The sequence below is a fragment of the Indicator indicator genome, chromosome 3 (assembly GCF_027791375.1).
Source record: "Indicator indicator isolate 239-I01 chromosome 3, UM_Iind_1.1, whole genome shotgun sequence".
Lineage (NCBI taxonomy): Eukaryota > Metazoa > Chordata > Aves > Piciformes > Indicatoridae > Indicator > Indicator indicator.
In genome coordinates this window covers 48,544,472-48,563,666 of record NC_072012.1, presented here as the reverse complement: position 1 = coordinate 48,563,666, position 19,195 = coordinate 48,544,472, and the positions used below count along the sequence as shown (strand labels likewise).

Sequence of the window (19,195 nt, the reverse complement as noted above, 5' to 3'; positions counted from 1 at the left end):
TAAACTCAGGAGGATGTTTTTTCTTGACTTGGACATTTTAATTACCTCTTCTCTGAGTTGCCTGTTTCTGGGAGACTGACAAAATGTTTGTGATTTATGCTGACAGCTTGTTTTATCTTTAGAAGCAATGCAAACAGTTTAACATGAAGTAGAGGAAGTAGGTGGCTGGCAAGCAGTTGGGTTCTTCTTGTAGGGCTTTAAGTTTTTAATACTCTTTAATTTGGAAATTTTATACAAGAACAATGTGAATTTTGTACACAGTTTGATTTTTTTGTACACAATTGTGCGTGGATATTATTGAAAATAAAAAATGTTGTTTGGTTTGTTTCTATTGGAATTGTGCCAGATCCATTGGTAGACCTTCGTGTGTTGGAACTTCTCTGCTTAGTTCTGTTTTCACTCTTCAGTTGGAAGGGTATCTGTGGACTTTTGAAAGACAAGATGTTACCTCAGAACTGATCACACAGAATCACAGGTTAGGGGGTGGAAGGCACCTTGAAAGCTCATCCAGTCCAACCCTCCTGCCAGGGCAGAATCACGTAGAGCAGATCACACAGGAACACATCCAGGTGAGTCTTGAATATCTCCAGAGAGGGAGACTCCACAACCCCCCTGGGCAGCCTCTTCCAGTGTTCTGGCACCCTCACAGGGAAAAAAAGTCTCTCCTCCTGTTTCCATGGAATTTCCTATGCCTCAACTTCCACTATTGCCCCTTGTGCTGTCATTGGGCATCACCCAGCAGAGCCTGGCTCCAGCCTCTGGGCACTCATCACCCTTTGCATCTTTATCACCATGAATGAGGTCACCTCTCAGTCTTCTCCTCTCCAAGCTACAGAGCCCTCAGCTCCCTCAGGCTCTCCTCATAAGGAAGATGTTCCACTCTCCTAATCATTTGTGTGGCTCTGTGCTGGACTCTCTGAAGCAGTTCCCTCAGGTTCTTCCTGAACTGAGGGCCCAGAACTGGACACAATATTCCAGATTCAGCCTCATCAGGGCAGAGTAGAGGGGGAGGAGAGTCTCTCTGGATCTACTAACCACAGCCCTTCTAATCCACCCCAGAATGGCTTTGGCTAAGAGCTCACTGCTGGCTCATGGTCAACCTCCCATCCACCAGGACCCCCAGGTCCTTTTCCCCTTCACTGCTCTCCAACAGCAGGTCAGTTCCCAACCTCTCCTGCTCCATGGGGTTGTTCTTTCCCAAATGCAATACCGTAAGCAAAACTGACACACAGGCTGTTGTGTCTATGACTTAGAGATCTCAAAATCAGGCCTGCACAAAAAGTCTGACACAGCTGCCAGGAACACCAGGTAACACCTAGGGAGCAGCTTGTTTTCCTGGACATTCAGACCAACCTCCAAATAAGTTTCCTGTTGTGTTTTCCAGTCAGATGAATGTGGGGGGAAAAAAAAGGTTCAAGAGTGCAGCTTTTATTAATAATTAGAAGTGTGTGCTGGACAGTAAATGTGTATTGTTTTCTGTCAAGGAAGTCTTAGATGCCTTGAAGTGGAGAGACCTTGGAGCTGCCAACAGGAGATGTATCTAATGAATAAACAGCCTTGGAAGCTTGTTGGCTTAAGATTTACAAAACTCAGCACATTAATAATGGAACCAGTCTTGAGTTCACAGGATCACAGAATCACAGAATCACAGAATGTTAGAAGTTGGAAAGGACCTCCAGAGATCATCAGGTCCAAGCCTCCTGCCAAAAGCAGGATCACCCAGGGTAGTCCAGACAGGAATGCATCCAGGTGGGGTTGGAAAGTCTCCAGAGAAGGAGACTCCACAATCTCTCTGGGCAGCCTGCTCCTCACTGTAAAGAAGTTTCTCCTCATGTTGAGCTAAAATCTTCTCTGTTCAAGTTTGTCTCCATTGTTCCTTGGCTTATTCCTGTGCACCACCCAAAAGAGCCTGGCCCCCTCCACTTGACCCCCAGCCCTCAGCTATTGAGAGACATTGATCAGATCCCCTCTCAGCCTTCTCTTCTCCACACTAAACAGCCCCAGGGCTCTCAGTCTCTCTTCACAGGGGAGATGCTCAAGTCCCCTAAGCATCCTCCTGGCTCTCCCTTGGACTCTCTCCAGCAGGTCTCTGTCTCTCTTCAACTGAGGAGCCCCAAGCTGGACACAGGATTGCAGCTGTGGTCTCAGCAGGGCAGAGTAGAGAGGGAGAAGAACCTCCCTAGACCTGCTGGACACACTTGTTTGATGCACCCCAGGATACTTTTCAGAGGATAGTTTCTTTTCAGCATCTCAGTTTCCAGTGTCTTCCATGATGCATCAGTCTTACCTACTTAAAATGCTGAATTAGCCCAGAAACCCTTGATTGAAGAGTTTGAGAAGATTCAGCTGGGGCTTTTCAGCTCTCTTGGGAAGATTGGGAGATCACTTGGGATTGTGGATATTCCTATCCAATTAAACACTGCTCAAATGTGTTAGTTTTGCCATAATATTTTACTGCTACTTACAAATTTTAATGCTTGCTGAGGTGAGCTCTGAAACTGTAAATCTCTGAATGCTGTTAACCTTACAACTGTATGCAGCCAAGTGTAGCTCCTATTGCAAGAGGGATCTGGAGGTGCTGGAAGGTGTCCAGAGAGGGGCCACGAGGATGAGCAGAGGGCTGGAGCTGCTCTGCTGTGAGGACAGACTGAGAGAGTTGGAGCTATTCACTCTGGAGAAGAGAAGGAGACCTTCTTGTGGCCTTCCAGTATCTGAAGGGGAGCTACAAGAAAGCTGGGGAGGGACTTTTGTGGGGTGTTAGGGAGTGAACGGACTGGGAGGAATGAAGCAAAATTAGAAGTGGGTAGATTCAGATTGGATGTTAGGAAGAAATTCTTCCCCATGAGGGTGGTGAGACACTGGCACAGGTTGCCCAAGGAGGTGCTGGTGGAAGCCTCATCCCTGGAATTTTTTAAGGCCAGGCTGGATGTGGCTGTGAACAACCTGCTGTAGTGTGAGGTGTCCCTGCCCATGGCAGGGGGTTGGAACTGGCTGATCCTTGAGGTCCCTTCCAACCCTGACAATTCTGTGATTCCATGATTCATCAGAGCTATACTGGTTTTAAGGAAGATGTAGACACATTTTTGGGCCATACAGTCTGGATTTATATCCCAAGGCTGCTCACTGCTTTTCTAGTGATGCTCAAGTCACTATTTGCATGTTGTTGTGCAGAGTTTTTTTCAGCCTTTTACAATGAATAGATCCATGTGTCTTCTGTCTTGCTCAGATGGATTCCTATGTAGTAGCAAACTCCTGAAAACAGATTTGCCTTCACCAATGCCTTGAAGGTTCCTCCTGGACCTAAGGGCCACAGCCTGGAACCCACTGTGGCAGAAAGATGAAAGGAAGTGAAGTTGCTTACCAGCCACCAGCATTCTCACCAAAATTGTAGTCCAGGTAGTAAGATGGTTTCCTCTTCTGATTCTTGATGTCATCACTTTCTGGCAGACAGCAGCAGGGGAGAAAGGAAATTCCAAAATGCTGTCTGTAATGATGAGCAAGTCGGCAGTGCTTGAAGATGGGGCAGCACAGCTTCCTAGAACAATTTTGTTGGTGCTTCTTTGCATAATCACAGGCTCACAGGATGTTAGGGGTTGGAAGGGACCTCAGGAGATCATCAAGTTCAAGCCCCCTGACAGAGCAGGACCAGAGAATCCAGCACAGGTCACACAGGAACACATCCAGACAGGGCTGGAAAGTCTCCAGAGAAGGAGACTCCACAACCTCTCTGGGCAGCCTGTTCCAGGGCTCTGGGACCCTCACAGTGAGGAAGTTCCTCCTCGTGTTGAGGTGGAACCTCCTGTGCTGTAGTTTCTATCCCTTACCTCTTGTCCTATCTCAGGGCACAAGTGAGCAGAGCCTGACCCCTCCCTCTTGACACCCAACCCTCAGATATTTAAAACATTTCTTAAATCCCCTCTCAGTCTTCTCTTCTCCAGACTGAACAGCCCCAGGGCTCTCAGCCTCCAGAGGAGTTGGCTCCAGAGGAAGCAAAGAGCTTGGTTCTTACTAACATCAAATAATCTGATTCTGAGTTTCGTTTTGGGTTTTCAGGGTTTGGGAGTTTTGTTTGGTTTTGTTGTTCATTTTGTTTGGGTTTTTGTTTGTTTAGTTTTTGTTTTTGTTTTGTTTTAGCAAGGCAAATGTACCCTTAATGTGAAAAAACCAGAAAGGGAGGAAAACAAAGAGAATCCTAATATCACATGTATTGTGACTGTATGCATTTCTTACAGGGACAAGCTGATCTTCTCAAATATGCTAAAAATGAAGCACTGGAGAACCTGAAACAAATCCATCATGTGACTCTGGTGTGGACTCAGTAAGCCAGGCACTGAAAATAATGTCATCTTGCTTCATCACATCTGCCTGTCCTGCAAGGCTGAGCTGCCACCTCATGCTCTGCTGTCAGAGCAGTTCTTCTTGCCAGAGCATCTGGCAAAGAGCCCCCTTGCTGTCTGAGACAAGTGGAAGTTTTACTCTGCTCTGGGTGACCAATTTTTAACACAGCCTAAAGCAAACTTGTTCCATTACCCTGATGATGAATCATAGAATCAGTCAGGGTTGGAAGGGACCACAAGGATCATCCAGTTCCAACCCCCTGCCCCCTTCCAACCTCCAATGTACTGTGAGACTGTGATACTTCATGACTTGAAGTCAAGTAGGAATGGCTGACAGGATCCAGGAAGCCTACACTTCTGGATTTCTCCTTTCCTAGGTGCCTTGCTGGTCCCATTTGTTGTGACACACATACACAGGCATAGAATCATAGAACATTAGAGGTTGGAAGGAACCTCAAGAGATCATGAAGTCCAACCCCCTTGCCAAAGCAGGATCACCCAGGGTAGTCCACACAGGAACGCATCCAGGTGGATTTGGAAAGTCTCCAGAGAAGGAGACTCCACAACCCCCCTGGGCAGCCTGTTCCAGGGCTCTGTCAGCCTCACACAAAGAAGTTTCTCCTCATGTTGAGGTGAAACCTTCTCTGTTGAAGTTTGTACCTGCAGATGCACCACCATCAGGAGAGCCAGGTGCCCAGCTCTCAACATGAGGTCTCTTGTGGGGCTGGGTGAAACCTGTTGGTGCTTGGTGCCCTCCAGGTGATGTGAGTCTGTGAGTCATAGAATCATAGAATAGTCCAGGCTGGAAGGCACCTCCAAGGGTCATCCAGTCTGACCTCCCTGCAGTCAGCAGGGACATCCCCAACTAGCTCAGCTTGGGTTGAGTTCCCAGAGCAGTGCTCTCATGAGGAATGTGCTCCTTGTGCTTCCAGTGGGAAGCTGGCTCCTGTCTGTTGACGTATTTTGGCTTACAGGACGTGGCTAAAAACAGACAGCCCAGGAAAGCAGCATCCTGCTTCCTAGGTTGTAGCTATTTTGTTTGATCTCCTTTTGGTGCCATAAATCTCCCCTTTTGACAACAGTCCCACTCCAACAGGAAACTCCAAGGCTCCCCTGGGAAATGGGCAATAACGTAACTTCAGGCGGGGGAAGGGCTGGGCCATGGACTGTTGGCTTCCTAGGGACAGACACTGACTAGAAGACTACTGCTGACAACACAGGAGCCAGCATCTCCTTCTCTAGGAGACCTCTTATATGGAATAACTGAGCAGCCAGGGGCTCATCTTCAGGAGGTGATGCTCTGCTCAGAGCCTCAGTGGAAGCTCTGGTGTGTGGGCAGTGTCTGGGCATAAATCATAGAATGGTTTGGGCTGGAAGGAACCTCCAAAGGTCATTTAGTCCAACCCCCACCCTGCAGTCAGCAGGGACATCCCCAACTAGATCAGGTTGCTCAGAGCCTCATCGAGCCTGACCTTGAATATCTCCAGGGATGGAGCTTCAACCACCTCCCTGGGCAACCTGTCCAGTGTTCTACCACCCTCACAGTACAGAACTTGTTCCTAACATCCAATCTCAATCTGCTCTGCTCTAATTTGAAGCCATTGGCCCTCATGCTGTCCCTGCAGGCCTTTGCAAACAGTCTCTCTCCAGCCTTCCTGTAGCCCCCTTCAGGTACTGGCAGGCTGCTATTAGGTCTCCCTGGAGCCTCCTCTTCTCCAGACTGAACACCCCCAGCTCCCTCAGCCTGTCCTCATAGCAGAGCTGCTCCAAACCCCTGAGCATTTTCATGGCCCTCCTCTGGACCTGCTCCATCAGCTCCATGTCCTTCCTGATTTGAGAGCTCCAAAGCTGGACACAGCACTTCAGATCAGGTCTCATGTACTCCATCTTAAATAGTGTTGCTTCTACTCCAAATGGCTTTATTTAAATACTTGAGATGGTGTGGATTCATGACATGGTCATGCTGATGGTAAATCAAGGTGCATAATGCTGGAGCTCTTTTGTAATACAAGAGAGATGTGGAGGTGCTGGAGTCAGGGCAGAGGAGGGCAAGGAAGCTGGGAAGGGCCTGGAGAAGAAATCTGATGAAGAGAGACTGAAGGAGCTGGGGATGGTTAGTGTGAAAGAGAGGAGGCTGAGGGGAGACCTCCTGGCTCTCTACAACTCCCTGAAAGGAGGTTGTGGAGAGGTTGGTGCTGGTCTCTTCTCCCAGGTCATTAGTGGTAGAAGAAGAGGGAATGGCCTCAAGCTGCCACTGGGTAGGTTTAGACTGGACAGTAGGAAACATTTCTTCAGGGCAAAAGTGGTCAGGGATTGGAATGTGCTGGGCAGGGAGGTGGTGGAGTGCCCAAGCCTGGCTGTGTTTGAAGGTGGTTTGGCTGTGGTGCTTGGGGCTGTGGTTTAGGGGTGAGCCTTGTAGAGTAGGGTTCTGGGTTGGCCTTGGTGCTCCTGAGGGGCTTTTCCAACCTGAATGTTTCTGTGATTCTGTAACTGTCACTGAATTTTGGAGTATAACCTAGCTTGCAAAATCCTCTTCCTGGCTCGAGTGGTTTTCTTTGAGATACACTAAGTCAGTAATTCCACTTTGCCATGTCACTGCAAAGTTGCCATGTGCTCTGCAACCACACCACAGGAACAGGAACCACGGAAGTTTCGGTTCACCTGATGTGACTGTTTGCAAGACATTGCTGGATAGATGTAGGTCACTCTGTGAAGTGACAGAGGCTAACAAATGCATGGCTGGTTTTACACTCTTGAGTTAAAAGAAATAGCAATCTGTTGGACAAATCAACGGCAGGGCCTTCAGTGCTGCAAGGCTGTGTGGCACTGAGGAGGTCTAAATTCTCTTTTCTCCTGTCTGCAGGAGATAAATGATGGATCCTGTTGGCAAGGCTTAGTAAGACTTTTGTTTATCACAGAATCACAGAATGTTAGGAGTTGGAAGGGACCTCAACAGCTCCTCCAGTGCAACCAGTCTTCCACCTTGGAAGATCACCCAGTTCAGCCCCACTGCCAGAGCAGGAGCACCTACAGCAGGTCACACAGGAACACATCCAGGCAGGTCCTGAATATCTCCAGAGAGGGAGACTCCACAACCCCCCTGGGCAGCCTCTCCCAGTGTTCTGGCACCCTCACAGGGAAAAAAAATCTCTCCTCCTGTTTCCATGGAACTTCCTATGCCTCAACTTCCACCACTGCCCCTTGTGCTGGCATTGGGCATCACCCAGCAGAGCCTCGCTCCAGCCTCTGGGCACTCACCCTGCACATCTTTATCACCAGCAATGAGGTCACCTCTCAGGCTCCTCCTCTCCAAGCTCCAGAGCCCTCAGCTCCCTCAGGCTCTCCTCACAAGGAAGATCTTCCACTCCCTTCAGCATTTGTGTGGCTCTGTGCTGGACTCTTTCAAGCACTTCCCTGAGGTCCTTCCTGAACTGAGGGGCCCAGAACTGGACACAGTATTCCAGATGGAGCCTCAGCAGGGCAGAGTAGAGGGGCAGGAGAACCTCTCTTGACCTACTAACCACAGCCCTTCTAATCCACCCCAGGATGGCTTTGGCCTCTTTGTCCTCCAGAGCTCATTGCTGGCTCATGGTCAACCTCCCATCCACCAGGACCCCCAGGGCCTTGTCCCCTTCACTGCTCTCCAGCAGCTCAGTCCCCAACCTCTCCTGCTCCATGGGGTTGTTCTTTCCCAGGTGCAAGACTCTCCCCTTGCCCATGCTGAATTTCATTCAGTTCCTCCCTGCCCAGCTCTCAGCATGCCCAAGTCTGGCTGAATGGCAGCACAACCCTCCTGTGTCAGCACTCCCCATGCTCTGCTGATACTGGCAGCAGTTGTCTGCAGAGGCAGCACCCCTGGCCTAACATCTGTTGCACTTCCATTGCCACTGGGGTTTCCTGGCCCTTTTTTTTGCTTGATTGTTTGTCTGTTTTTGTTTTTTTTTTGTTTGTTTGTTCAGGGTTTTGTTTGCTTGTTTTTTGTTTGTTCTAATATTAATCACTGAATCTTCCTGGCACACCACAGCAGTGGTCCTGAGGCAGCAGCAACAATGCTTGGAGCAGCTGTACAGTCTTGTCTCAACATGTCCATGGGTGGCTTTCTCTTGGATCTCCACTGCATGAAGGTTTCTGAGGGAAGAATAAAATTATTTAATCCAAGCTGAGGTGTTTCTTTTTTTTTTGGTGTCCCAGAATGCAGTTCAAAATTGAGTCCACACTGAGCTGTTAGTTGCCTTCTACTTAGACTTTTTATAGCACAAAATGCAAATTTTATGATGTTTACTGTCAGAGAATCATTGAAGTTGGAAAAATGTCTAAGATCATCAGGTCCATCAACCCAACAGCACTATATCCACTAAGCCATGGCCCAAGTGCCAATGTCTACATGTTTTTAGCACACCTGATGACTCCACCATCACCCTAGGCAGCATATTCCAGTGCCTCACCACTCTTTCTGCAAAGACATTTTTCCTAGCATCCAACCTAAACCTCCCCTGGTGCAACTTGAGGCCATTAACTCTTGTCCTGTCTCTAGTTGCTTGGGAGAAGACACTGACCCTCACCTGCCTTTCAGGTAGTTGTAGAGAGCAATAAATTCTCAATTCAGCCTCCTCCAGACTGAAAAATCTCAACTGCTCCTCACAGGACTTGCTCTCCAGACTCTTCACCAGCTCTATTGCCCTTCTCTGGACATGCTCCAGCAATTCCATGTCTTTCTTGCAGTGAGGGGCCCCAAACTGGACATGGTGTTTGAGGTATGGCCTCACCAGTGTTTGCATCCATTGCCCCCTGTGCAACTGAGCAGAGCCTGTCCCTTCCTTCCTGACCCCCACCCCTCAGCTCTTGATAGACATTGATCAGATCCCCTCTCAGCCTTCTCCTCTCCACACTAAACAGCCCCAGGGCTCTCAGCCTCTCCTCATCAGGCAGTGCTCCAGGCCCTTCAGCATCCTTGTTCTCTCTCCAGGAGAGAGTCTCCATCAGCATCCCTTGAACTCTCTCCAGCAGATCCCTGTCCCTCTTGAACTGGGGAGCCCAGAACTGGATGCATCACTCCAGGTGGGGCCCCACCAGGGCAGAGTAGATGGGGAGGAGAACCTCCCTGGATCTGCTGGACACACTCCTCAGAAACAAAGATGTCTGATGAAGCAGCAGATAGATAAGCAAAAGTGTTACTGCCAGAGGAAATGTGTTACTGTGTAACAAAAGTGTTGCAGTCAGGGGAGGTTGGGTGCACTGCACAACCTCAGCAAAAAGCCTGAGTCAGCAGTGTCTGCGCTGAGAGCTGCCACCAGAGGCGTTTCCAAACTCAAATCACAGCCCCAGGCTGTCATTTTAATGATCCTCCTCCTCCTTCTCATTCCAAAAGACTGGCAGTGCCTTACACAGCATTAAACCCATGAGGAAAATGGCAAAAGATATGCTCAGAGAATCACAGAATGTTAGGGGCTGGAAGGGACCTCAAAAGATCATTGAGTCCAACCCCCCTGTGGGATCACCTGTACTAGATCACACAGGTCAGATGCTGTATGCCCTCTCCAATCTCTGTGTGGATGTAATTTCCTCCACAGAAAATTAATTCCTTCTGCCATTCCTAATGATTGTGCCCAGAAGACACTTGTCTCCCAGCCTGTGTGCTAGCAAGCTTCCAGAATGAAAGGCTGAAATAGAGAAAATCACAGAATTGTCAGGAAGGGAATTAGGAGTACTAATGGACAAGCAGCTGAAGAGGAGCCAGCAGTGCCCAGCTGGCCAAGAAAGCCAAAGGCATCCTGGCTGGGATTAGAAATGCTGTGTCCAGCAGGAGCAGGGAGGGGATTGTCCTCTGGGATTCAGCTCTGCTCAGGCCACACCTGGAGTGTTGTATCCAGTTTTGGGCACCTGAATCCAAGAGAGATGTGGAGGTGCTGGAGCCAGGGCAGAGGAGGGCAAGGAAGCTGGGAAGGGCCTGGAGAAGAAATCTGATGAAGAGAGACTGAAGGAGCTGGGGATGGTTAGTGTGAAAGAGAGGAGTCTGAGGGGAGACCTCCTGGCTCTCTACAACTCCCTGAAAGGAGGTTGTGGAGAGGTTGGTGCTGGTCTCTTCTCCCAGGTCATTAGTGGTAGAAGAAGAGGGAATGGCCTCAAGCTGCCACTGGGTAGGTTTAGACTGGACATTAGGAAACATTTTTTGAGGGCAAGAGTGGTCAGGGATTGGAATGTGCTGGGCAGGGAGGTGGTGGAGTCCCCAAGCCTGGCTGTGTTTGAAGGTGGTTTGGCTGTGGTGCTTGGGGCTGTGGTTTAGGGGTGAGCCTTGTAGAGTAGGGTTCTGGGTTGGCCTTGGTGATCCTGAGGGGCTTTTCCAACCTGAATGTTTCTGTGATTCTGTGAAAGTGTCCTAAAGCCCAGGGAAACTCCTACATGCCAGTCTGCTGCTGGTGATCCACAACAGCTGAGCATCGAAGTACAGTTGTTGGTTACTCACCTGTGGCCTCATTCAAAGCAAGAAGGAAGTGTCTGTGGCTTTTGAGGCAGCTGTGATGTAGAGTTCCAGTCCTCCTCAAAAAAATCCTCTGTCTTCAATCTGGGTCAAGAAGTCATTGTCGAGAATATTCAACCACTATGGTCTCCTGCATGGGGGAAACTCCTCGTCACTGGAGCTGAAGAGCTTACTGCTGAGGTCACTGCTGGCATGGACATTTAACTCCTGGGATGGCACTGGGGAGAAAATATCCTCTGTGAGCAATTACAAGTTGGGTTTTGTTTTTTTTTTTTAACTTTTGGTATTAATTCTAATTAAAATAAAATTTGAAAAATAGGCAGAGAGTACTTTGTAGAAGCTTGGAGAAGTGTTTTTAATTAAAACAAAAGCATAGCAGGTTGTGTTTTAGGAACAGGTTCTGTGCCATGAGGGTGGTGGAACACTGGAACAGGTTGCCCAGGGAGGTGGTTGAGGCTCCATCCCTGGAGATATTCAAGGTGAGGCTCAACAGAGCTCTGGGCAACCTGATCTAGTTGAGGATGTCCCTGCTGACTGCAGAGGGGGTTCGACTGGATGACCTTTGGATGTCCCTTCCAACCCAGACCATTCTATGATTCTATGATTCTTTCAGTCTAGCTTTTATTTGGTAAGAATTCTGTATTTTAAACAGTGTTCCTAGCCTTAAATGAAAATATCAATAACACAGGAATAAATCATAACATTAAAAAGGAAAACATCTTTCTCCCTCCTTTCACAGGATCACACAGCATCACAGGATGTTAGGGGTTGGAAAGAACCTCTGGAGAACTTCCAGTCCAACCCCCCTGCCAAAACTGGATCACCCAGGGTAATTCACACAGGAATGCATCCAGGTGGGGTTGGAAAGTCTCCAGAGAAGGAGACTCCACAACCTCTCTGGGCAGCCTGTTCCAGGGCTCGGTCACCCTCACTGGAAGAAGTTTCTCCTCATGTTGAGCTGAAACCTTCTCTGTTCAAGTTTGTCTCCATTGTTCCTTGGCTTATTCCTGTGCACCACCCAAAAGAGCCTGGCCCCCTCCACTTGACCCCCAGCCCTCAGCTCTTGAGAGACATTGATCAGATCCCCTCTCAGCCTTCTCCTCTCCAGACTAAAGAGTCTCCTGTTTACAACTGCCTCCTGAGTGCAACTCAGCCTCCCATTTTCCCATTAACCTCCTCCCCACTGGGCAAATGAAAAATGTATGGAAAAGAGCCTTCTAAACATGGTCTTGTGGTACACCTGAAGTATGAAATAGGTTGTCAGTGCCCTGGGTCTAGATGTGCTTTCTGTTGTCTGCTGCTGTCAGGATGCTGTTGCAGGCTGGGCATGGGAATAGGATGTGGCAATGGATGCTCCAGGGTGAGGGGGTGCAGCTTCAAGGGCATAGAACTGTGCAAAGCTGATGTGGCAGCTATCTGAGGACAACTGAGGCAGGGCGTAGGAATGGAGGGATGAATTTGTGTTGTGGATACAGCAGGGGAGGCTAAAATGTAAACCTGGTGCCAGCCAGCCTTCAGCTTCTTCCTTCCAGGTATGAGAGAGAGATCAGCCAACAAGGCAAGGCTGGTTTGGGCTCCTGTCCTGAGAACCTCAGCCATAGGGATGAAGCTCAGCCCCATTTCAGCCATAATAAGGATGAAGCTCAGCCCCACTTGAGCCATAAGGATGAACCTCAGTCCCACTTGAGCCATAAGGATGAAGCTCAGCCCCATTTTAGCTGTAAGGATGAAGCTCAGCCCCATTTGAGCCATAAGGATGAAGCTCAGCCCCATTTTAGCCGTAAGGATGAAGCTCAGCCCCCATTTGAGCCATAAGGATGAAGTTCAGCCCCACTTGAGCCATAATAAGGATGAAGCTCAGCCCCACTTGAGCCATAAGGATGAAGCTCAGCCCCATTTGAGCCATAAGGATGAAGCTCAGCCCCATTTCAGCCAACTAAGCAAGGCTGGTTTGGGCTCCTGTCCTGAGAACCTCAGCCATAAGGATGAAGTTCAGCCCTATTTGAGCCATAATAAGGATGAAGCTCAGCCTCATTTGAGCCATAAGGATGAAGCTCAGCCGCACTTCAGCCAACTAAGCAAGGCTGGTTTGGGCTCCTGTCCTGAGAACCTCAGCCTAGCCCCATGGATGTCCCTGCTCATTCTCAGAGGCAGAGCTAAAGCCTTGGGTTTCCAGGTCTGCTTTCTCACATGTGCCACCTGTGTGCCTGGTGTGTACCAGACAACCAGGAGTTTGCATTTGTACCAGTTCTGTGCCCTCATGCATTACCATCCACAGCTGGGTTGCAAATTCTGCTCTAAGGAGAGCACAGTTTCCCTGCACAGTATTTCAGACTGAGGTGCAGCACTGCCTTTACATTAGCAGAACAAGGTCAGGAACATGGAAAAATCACGTGGATAAGTAAGTGTATGGCCAGCACACCTGATTACAGCCTGGGATATGGATAACTTTGTGGAAGACGGGAATTTGGAGGTTAGGAATGTGATAAATGCAGTGTTAGTCCTACAAGATTTCTGATCTGTCAGTGGTAGGCAGAGGGGCAGTGAGTGCAGTGAGCCATTGTGTGGGAAAGGGTATTTGTATTTGCTGGGAAGGAAGTGTAGGTGCTCAGTGCTTTGGGTCTGCTTCAGTCTCTGCCCACTTGTGTATGCCAGGCAGCAATGGCAGAGTACAGAATCACCACAGAAGGTGAGCAAAATGTATGTAATTCACATTATCTGTCATCAAATTGCCAGCCTAATTGGTCTGCTAAAATCAGGTCAGGAGGCACAACCCCATCAATTTCTCAGATACTCCCATGTCAGGAAAAAAGAATCCAAGATTTCTGCCCCAGTAAAAGCCCCTGCTTTGCCCCTGCATTAAGGTTTGGTTTACTTTAGAAGAAACTAAAGATTACAATGGCCTTGAAGTTGTGTTTGTGGGTTTTGAGGTGGTTAGGTAGTTCTCAGAAGAGGATACTGGAAAGTAAGAGACTTGCTGATGTCATTTTTTTTTTTTATTTCACCACTAGTACCCCCCTCAAAAAAAAAAAAAAAAAAAAGCAGCAGCTGAGAGAGATGTTGGTGTCCCTATATAAGGTGCACCTCACCTCCTGCAGAGCACATCCAGAGTCACAGCAAAGGTAAGGCTTGCAGCCTTTCTGCCTCTCACACTTCTCCTTGCCCACTCTCCCTGAGGCTAACATTGCTCTTTCTCACCAGTGCTGAGTGCCGTAGCTGGAACCTGCTGGGACAGACGACTGGACTGGGAGCCATGGCCTTCCTGCAGACCTTGACCAAGAGCTTCTCAAGATGGGTCTTCTTCTGCTGCTGTTGCTGTCTTCCTCTTCTTCTCACCAGCCCTCTGCCTCCAAAAGGGGCAGGGGTGGCTTCGACTGCTCACCATGCCTGCAGGCTCAGGAAGCTCAACTTCCAGCCCTACATCAGGAATCACACCTACACCCTGGCTAAAATGGTACAGTAGCCTGTGTGTCCTTCCCAAGGGGATCTGAGGGCTTCCTCCTGGGCCATCCTGCCCTAGCTTCCTGCCTTTGGCATTCCTCTCTCATGCATTTCTCCAGAAAAAAAAGCAACCCAAACATGCATTTGCTGTAAGGCAGAGCTTGGGAGTGTGAAGTGGGTCTGGCTGTGTAGCTGGTGGAAGGTGCTGCCTCTCCTGCTTCCCCAGGGAAAAGCAGCCCCTGACACAGTGCAGTTTCTTTGAGCAGCTCCTATTGGATTGGCACAACTGCGAGATATGAGCTTAAATTTCTCTGTTTACTCAGTCCCTTTGGAGCTGGGCCTGTCAGTGCCTCCAGCTATGGTCAGGCAGCTCCTCAGGCATCCTATAGTGCTCTTCTTGGGCTGCTTTTACCACGGGTGGGTCCCCCTTGGTGTATGCCACCAAGAGCTGCAGCACCTCCCGGCAGCACTGCAGCTGCTGGTGATGTTGGCCACCTGTGGCATCTGGGTTAGCCACCACAACCACTGCAACATCTGACATTCCAGAGCAGAACAGACATTTAGACTTCTGCTTGTTTGTTTTCCAGTGATCTTGACCTGGAATCCCACCCAGTTAAGGGGCAGAAACAAACACACTGTCCAAGCTCATCTACCTGTAACAGGCTGTCTACAGTGTCCATTCCCTCATCTCATCTGAGCTATTATTAGAATCATAGAATCAATTGTTAGGGTTGGAAGGGACCTCAAGGGTCATCTGGTTCCAACCCCTCAGCCATGGGCAAGGATACCTCACACTAGAGCAGGTTGCTCAGAGCCACATCCAACCTGACCTTAAAACGTGATGAAAACCTTAGGGTTTTAAATTATATTGTCAGGTGAGGTTCCTATCCCCACCTGACATTTCCTTTTTGTTTTCTTCCTCTCAGGCCAGAGTCTCAGACCAGGACACAGACAACAGGCTCATTGGCCAGCAGCTCTATGTTAACATCAAGGTGAGTCCTCCATCAGGAGGCTGCTCTTTGCCTCCTCATGCAGCACTTCTTTGATCTCTTGTTGTGATTTAACTTGACCTAATCAATGTTTATTCAAGGGGGGATTGACAGGGCAACCTGATCTAGTTGAGAATGTCTCTGCTGACTGCAGAGGGGGCTGGACTGGATGACCTTTGGAGGTCTTTTCCAGCCCAGACTATTCTATGATTCTGTGATTCTTACGACCTCTTACTTGCTTACACAGGAAAACAACCACTGCTACATGATGAAGAGGACTGTGGAGGTTATAGTGAAAGATGTCCTCCTTACTGAGGCCAAGGACCAGTACCTGTATGCTAAGGAGGTGGCAGAGTTCTTGGCATCCCTCACCCAGCAGCTGAGACATTGTGTGAGTAGTGTTAGGTCTCTTTCCCTCCCCTGAGCTGTGACTCTTGTGGCTGCTCCTGAAGCTCAGAATGCTGCCAACAGCAGCCAAAGGCAGTGATAGGAAAGGAAACCTCAGACCAAAGATATCAAACTCAAGGCAGATAGAAAAATGTGTGTGTGGGGGGGAAATAAATAATGAAAGTACATTGTTGCATACAGCTGCCAATCTTATGTCTGGATGTCTTTTTCTTTCTTTTTTTTGTTTTCCCCCAGCACTCAGCAGGACAGAGAGAGCACATTGAAAAGAATCTGGAAGAAATGAAGAGAAAAATGGAAGAGGTACATTTTGTCTCAACCTTTTCAAAAGAGTAGTCCCAACCCCCAGTCATTTAGTTGTTTTAAGGCTGAGCTCATTATGAAGCAACCTCTAGAAATTATTTAGGAGGAGAAGCCTGCAGAGGCATTAAAGAGGGGATTAGTGATGCTTCCACTTCCTATCCTTCTTCATTTATCCTCTTATGGTAATTTAAACCTCCAGAAGTCCAGGTTGCAGCTATAGGCTTGATTACCTCTCCTATGAGGACAGACTGAAAGAGCTGGGGCTGTTCAGTCTGGAGAAAAGAAGGCTCTGAGGTGACCTTCTTGTGGCCTTCCAGTATCTGAAGGGGGCTACAAGAAAGCTGGGGAGGGACTTTGTAGGATATCAGGGAGTGACAGGACTAGCAGGAATGGAATAAAGCTGGAAGTGGGGAGATTCAGGCTGGAGGTGAGGAAGAAGTTCTTCCCCATGAGAGTGGTGAGAGCCTGGAATGGGTTGTCCAGGGAGGTGGTTGAGGCCCCATCCCTGGAGGTGTTTAAGGCCAGGCTGGATGAGGCTCTGGCCAGCCTGCTGTAGTGTGAGGTGTCCCTGCCCATGGCAGGGGGGTTGGAACTGGATGATCCTTGAGGTCCCTTCCAACCCTGACTGATTCTATGATTCTGTGATTACATTTGAATGTGACTGTTTTTATCTTCTGGTATAAAGACTCTGCTAGAACTACTTCTGAGAATAAGGAGACTTAAGCTCTGAGTTCAGTTTCTGTGACAAGCCTAATTTCCATTTTCTGAGGAATACTGAGGTTGCTAAACCTTAAACCCTTTCTCTTTTCTAGCTGGGAGAGAATGGGAAGACCAAAGCCATTGGAGAACTGGATTTACTATTTGACTACATAGAAAATGCTTGCACTGATGCCCCAAAGAAAGGAGGGAACAAGAAGAAAAACTAAAAGAATCCCAGATCAGCCTTGAAGACATGCCTCTGAAAAACTCAAGTTGGTTCATTATTGTGGAAACTCCCCCCCCCCATAGATGCAGTTTATGTTTCACTTGTGCCAAAAAAAACCCCACAAACCCCAAACCAAAAAGGCAAAGTGGCATAGACTGGATGCATATTGGTGCTGCCTTCGAGAAGGAAAGCTCCAGGCTCCAGGCCAGTGTTTGCAGTTCTGTTTCAGCACAGGGTGTTAGCTATTTTCCAAGGCGTGCTCCTGTCCTTCCCACCTCCATAGGAATGAGGCAACTGCTTCTGTGTTTTATGTGCTGAGATTTGCACCCCTCAGCATTGGTCAAGGTAGGCACTGATACCTAGCCAGGATGTTTGGAACCTTTCACTTGGAAATCTCTCTTGCCTATGTTGCCCCTTTCTGATCTTCAGCCTGAAAAGCTGAGGGTTCAGACTAACTCAGAAATCATTTTTCTCTTTCATATTTAATAGTAACTTATTTTTAAGGTAATAATTATACAGCACTTTTATTTATATGGATTGATGAAGAAAAAAATTAATAAATATGCAAGTAAATGTATTTATGAAGCTGGACCTGAGGGGTTTCACACAGGCTATGAAATGAAAACTGCTTGGTTGTATTGATAGGCAGGTGGATTGTTTTATAAATGCTTATTCTTTAATTTATTGTAATAAATATTTTGGTCCACAAACGTTGCCATTTGCAAATTTTTTTTCCCTTTTACTCAAATGCAAGGGGCTGGAAAGCTGCCTGGCAGAAAGGGACTGGGGGTGCTAATGGAGAAGCAGTGGAATAGGAGCCAGCAGTGTGCCCAGGTGGCCAAGAAAGCCAAAGGCATCCTGGCTGGGATCAGCAATGCTGTGTCCAGCAGGAGCAGGGAGGGGATTGTCCTCTGGGACTCAGCTCTGCTCAGCCCACACCTGGAGTGTTGTGTCCAGTTTTGGGCACCTGAATCCAAGAGAGATGTGGAGGTGCTGGAGCCAGGGCAGAGGAGGGCAAGGAAGCTGGGAAGGGCCTGGAGAAGAAATCTGATGAAGAGAGACTGAAGGAGCTGGGGATGGTTAGTGTGAAAGAGAGGAGGCTGAGGGGAGACCTCCTGGCTCTCTACAACTACCTGAAAGGAGGTTGTGGAGAGGTTGGTGCTGGTCTCTTCTCCCAGGTCATTAGTGATAGAAGAAGAGGGAATGGCCTCAAGCTGCCACTGGGTAGGTTTAGACTGGACAGTAGGAAACATTTTTTGAGGGCAAGAGTGGTGAGGGATTGGAATGTGCTGGGCAGGGAGGTGGTGGAGTCCCCAAGCCTGGCTGTGTTTGAAGGTGGTTTGGCTGTGGTGCTTGGGGCTGTGGTTTAGGGGTGAGCCTTGTAGGGCAGGGTTCTGGATTGGCCTTGGTGATCCTGAGGGGCTTTCCCAACATGAATGTTTCTGTGATTCTGTGCCATGAGATATGCTGTGACTGCAGGGGTGCTGATCCAATGGCCATCTTCTTGTATCCTGAGAGGATGCAGTCTTGATCTAAGAGTATTATTCTTCTTCACCACAAGGCTGCAGTTTTAACTTATCGTAGGCCAGCATCAGTGGGGAGCATGTGAGAGGTGGTAGGAGGAACAGCATCACTCAGGAGAGTCATTGGTTTGGTCATTTGATTCTGCCTCATAGAATCATAGAATCAGTCAGGGTTGGAAGGGACCACAAGGATCATCCAGTTCCAACCCCCCTGCCATGGGCAGGGACACCTCACACTACATCAGGCTGGCCAGAGCCTCATCCAGCCTGGCCTTAAACACCTCCAGGGATGGGGCCTCAAACACCTCCCTGGACAACCCATTCCAGGCTCTCACCACTCTCATGGGGAAGAACTTCTTCCTTATGTACAGTCTGAATCTCCTCACTTCCAGCTTTATTCCATCCCTCCTAGTCCTGTCACTACCTGATAGCCTACAAAGTCCCTCCCCAGCTTTCTTGTAGGCTCAGGATAGAACCATCAGATTATTTTGCTTGGAAAAGAACTCTAAGATCATCAAGTCCAATCATCAACCTAACACTACCATAGCTAATGAAGCATGTCCCCAAGTGCCATGTCCACAGACTTCCTGAACAATTCCAGTGACAATGACTCTACCACCTCCTGGGGAAACTATGCCTGACCATTCTTTCTGTAAAGAAGTTTTTCCTCCTGCCCAGTCTAAACCTCCCCTGGCATGACTTGAGGCCATTTCCTCTCATCCTATCACTTGATACCAGGGAGAAGAGACTGATCCCCACCTCACTTACAACCTCCTTGCAGGTAGATGTTGAGA

General features: G+C 48.6%; 1 protein-coding gene across 1 annotated transcript; it reads left to right on the top strand.

Annotated features, from left to right (window-relative positions):
* The first annotated feature begins 14,068 nt into the window (after window positions 1–14,068).
* On the top strand, window positions 14,069–16,879 carry IL22 (interleukin 22). Its single transcript, XM_054399897.1, has 5 exons — window positions 14,069–14,269; window positions 15,183–15,248; window positions 15,493–15,636; window positions 15,888–15,953; window positions 16,766–16,879. The coding sequence occupies exons 1-5, from the start codon at window positions 14,069–14,071 to the stop codon at window positions 16,877–16,879; spliced, it is 591 nt and encodes a 196-aa protein (XP_054255872.1).
* The last annotated feature ends 2,316 nt before the right edge of the window (window positions 16,880–19,195 follow it).

Excerpts from the sequence above, each read along its gene's own strand:
- IL22 (XM_054399897.1), top strand. The coding sequence starts at position 14,069 with ATGGCCTTCCTGCAGACCTTGACCAAGAGCTTCTCAAGATGGGTCTTC. Across the intron at positions 14,270-15,182 it reads CCTACACCCTGGCTAAAATG|GCCAGAGTCTCAGACCAGGA; the intron begins GTACAGTAGCCT and ends TCTTCCTCTCAG. Across the intron at positions 15,249-15,492 it reads AGCTCTATGTTAACATCAAG|GAAAACAACCACTGCTACAT; the intron begins GTGAGTCCTCCA and ends TTGCTTACACAG.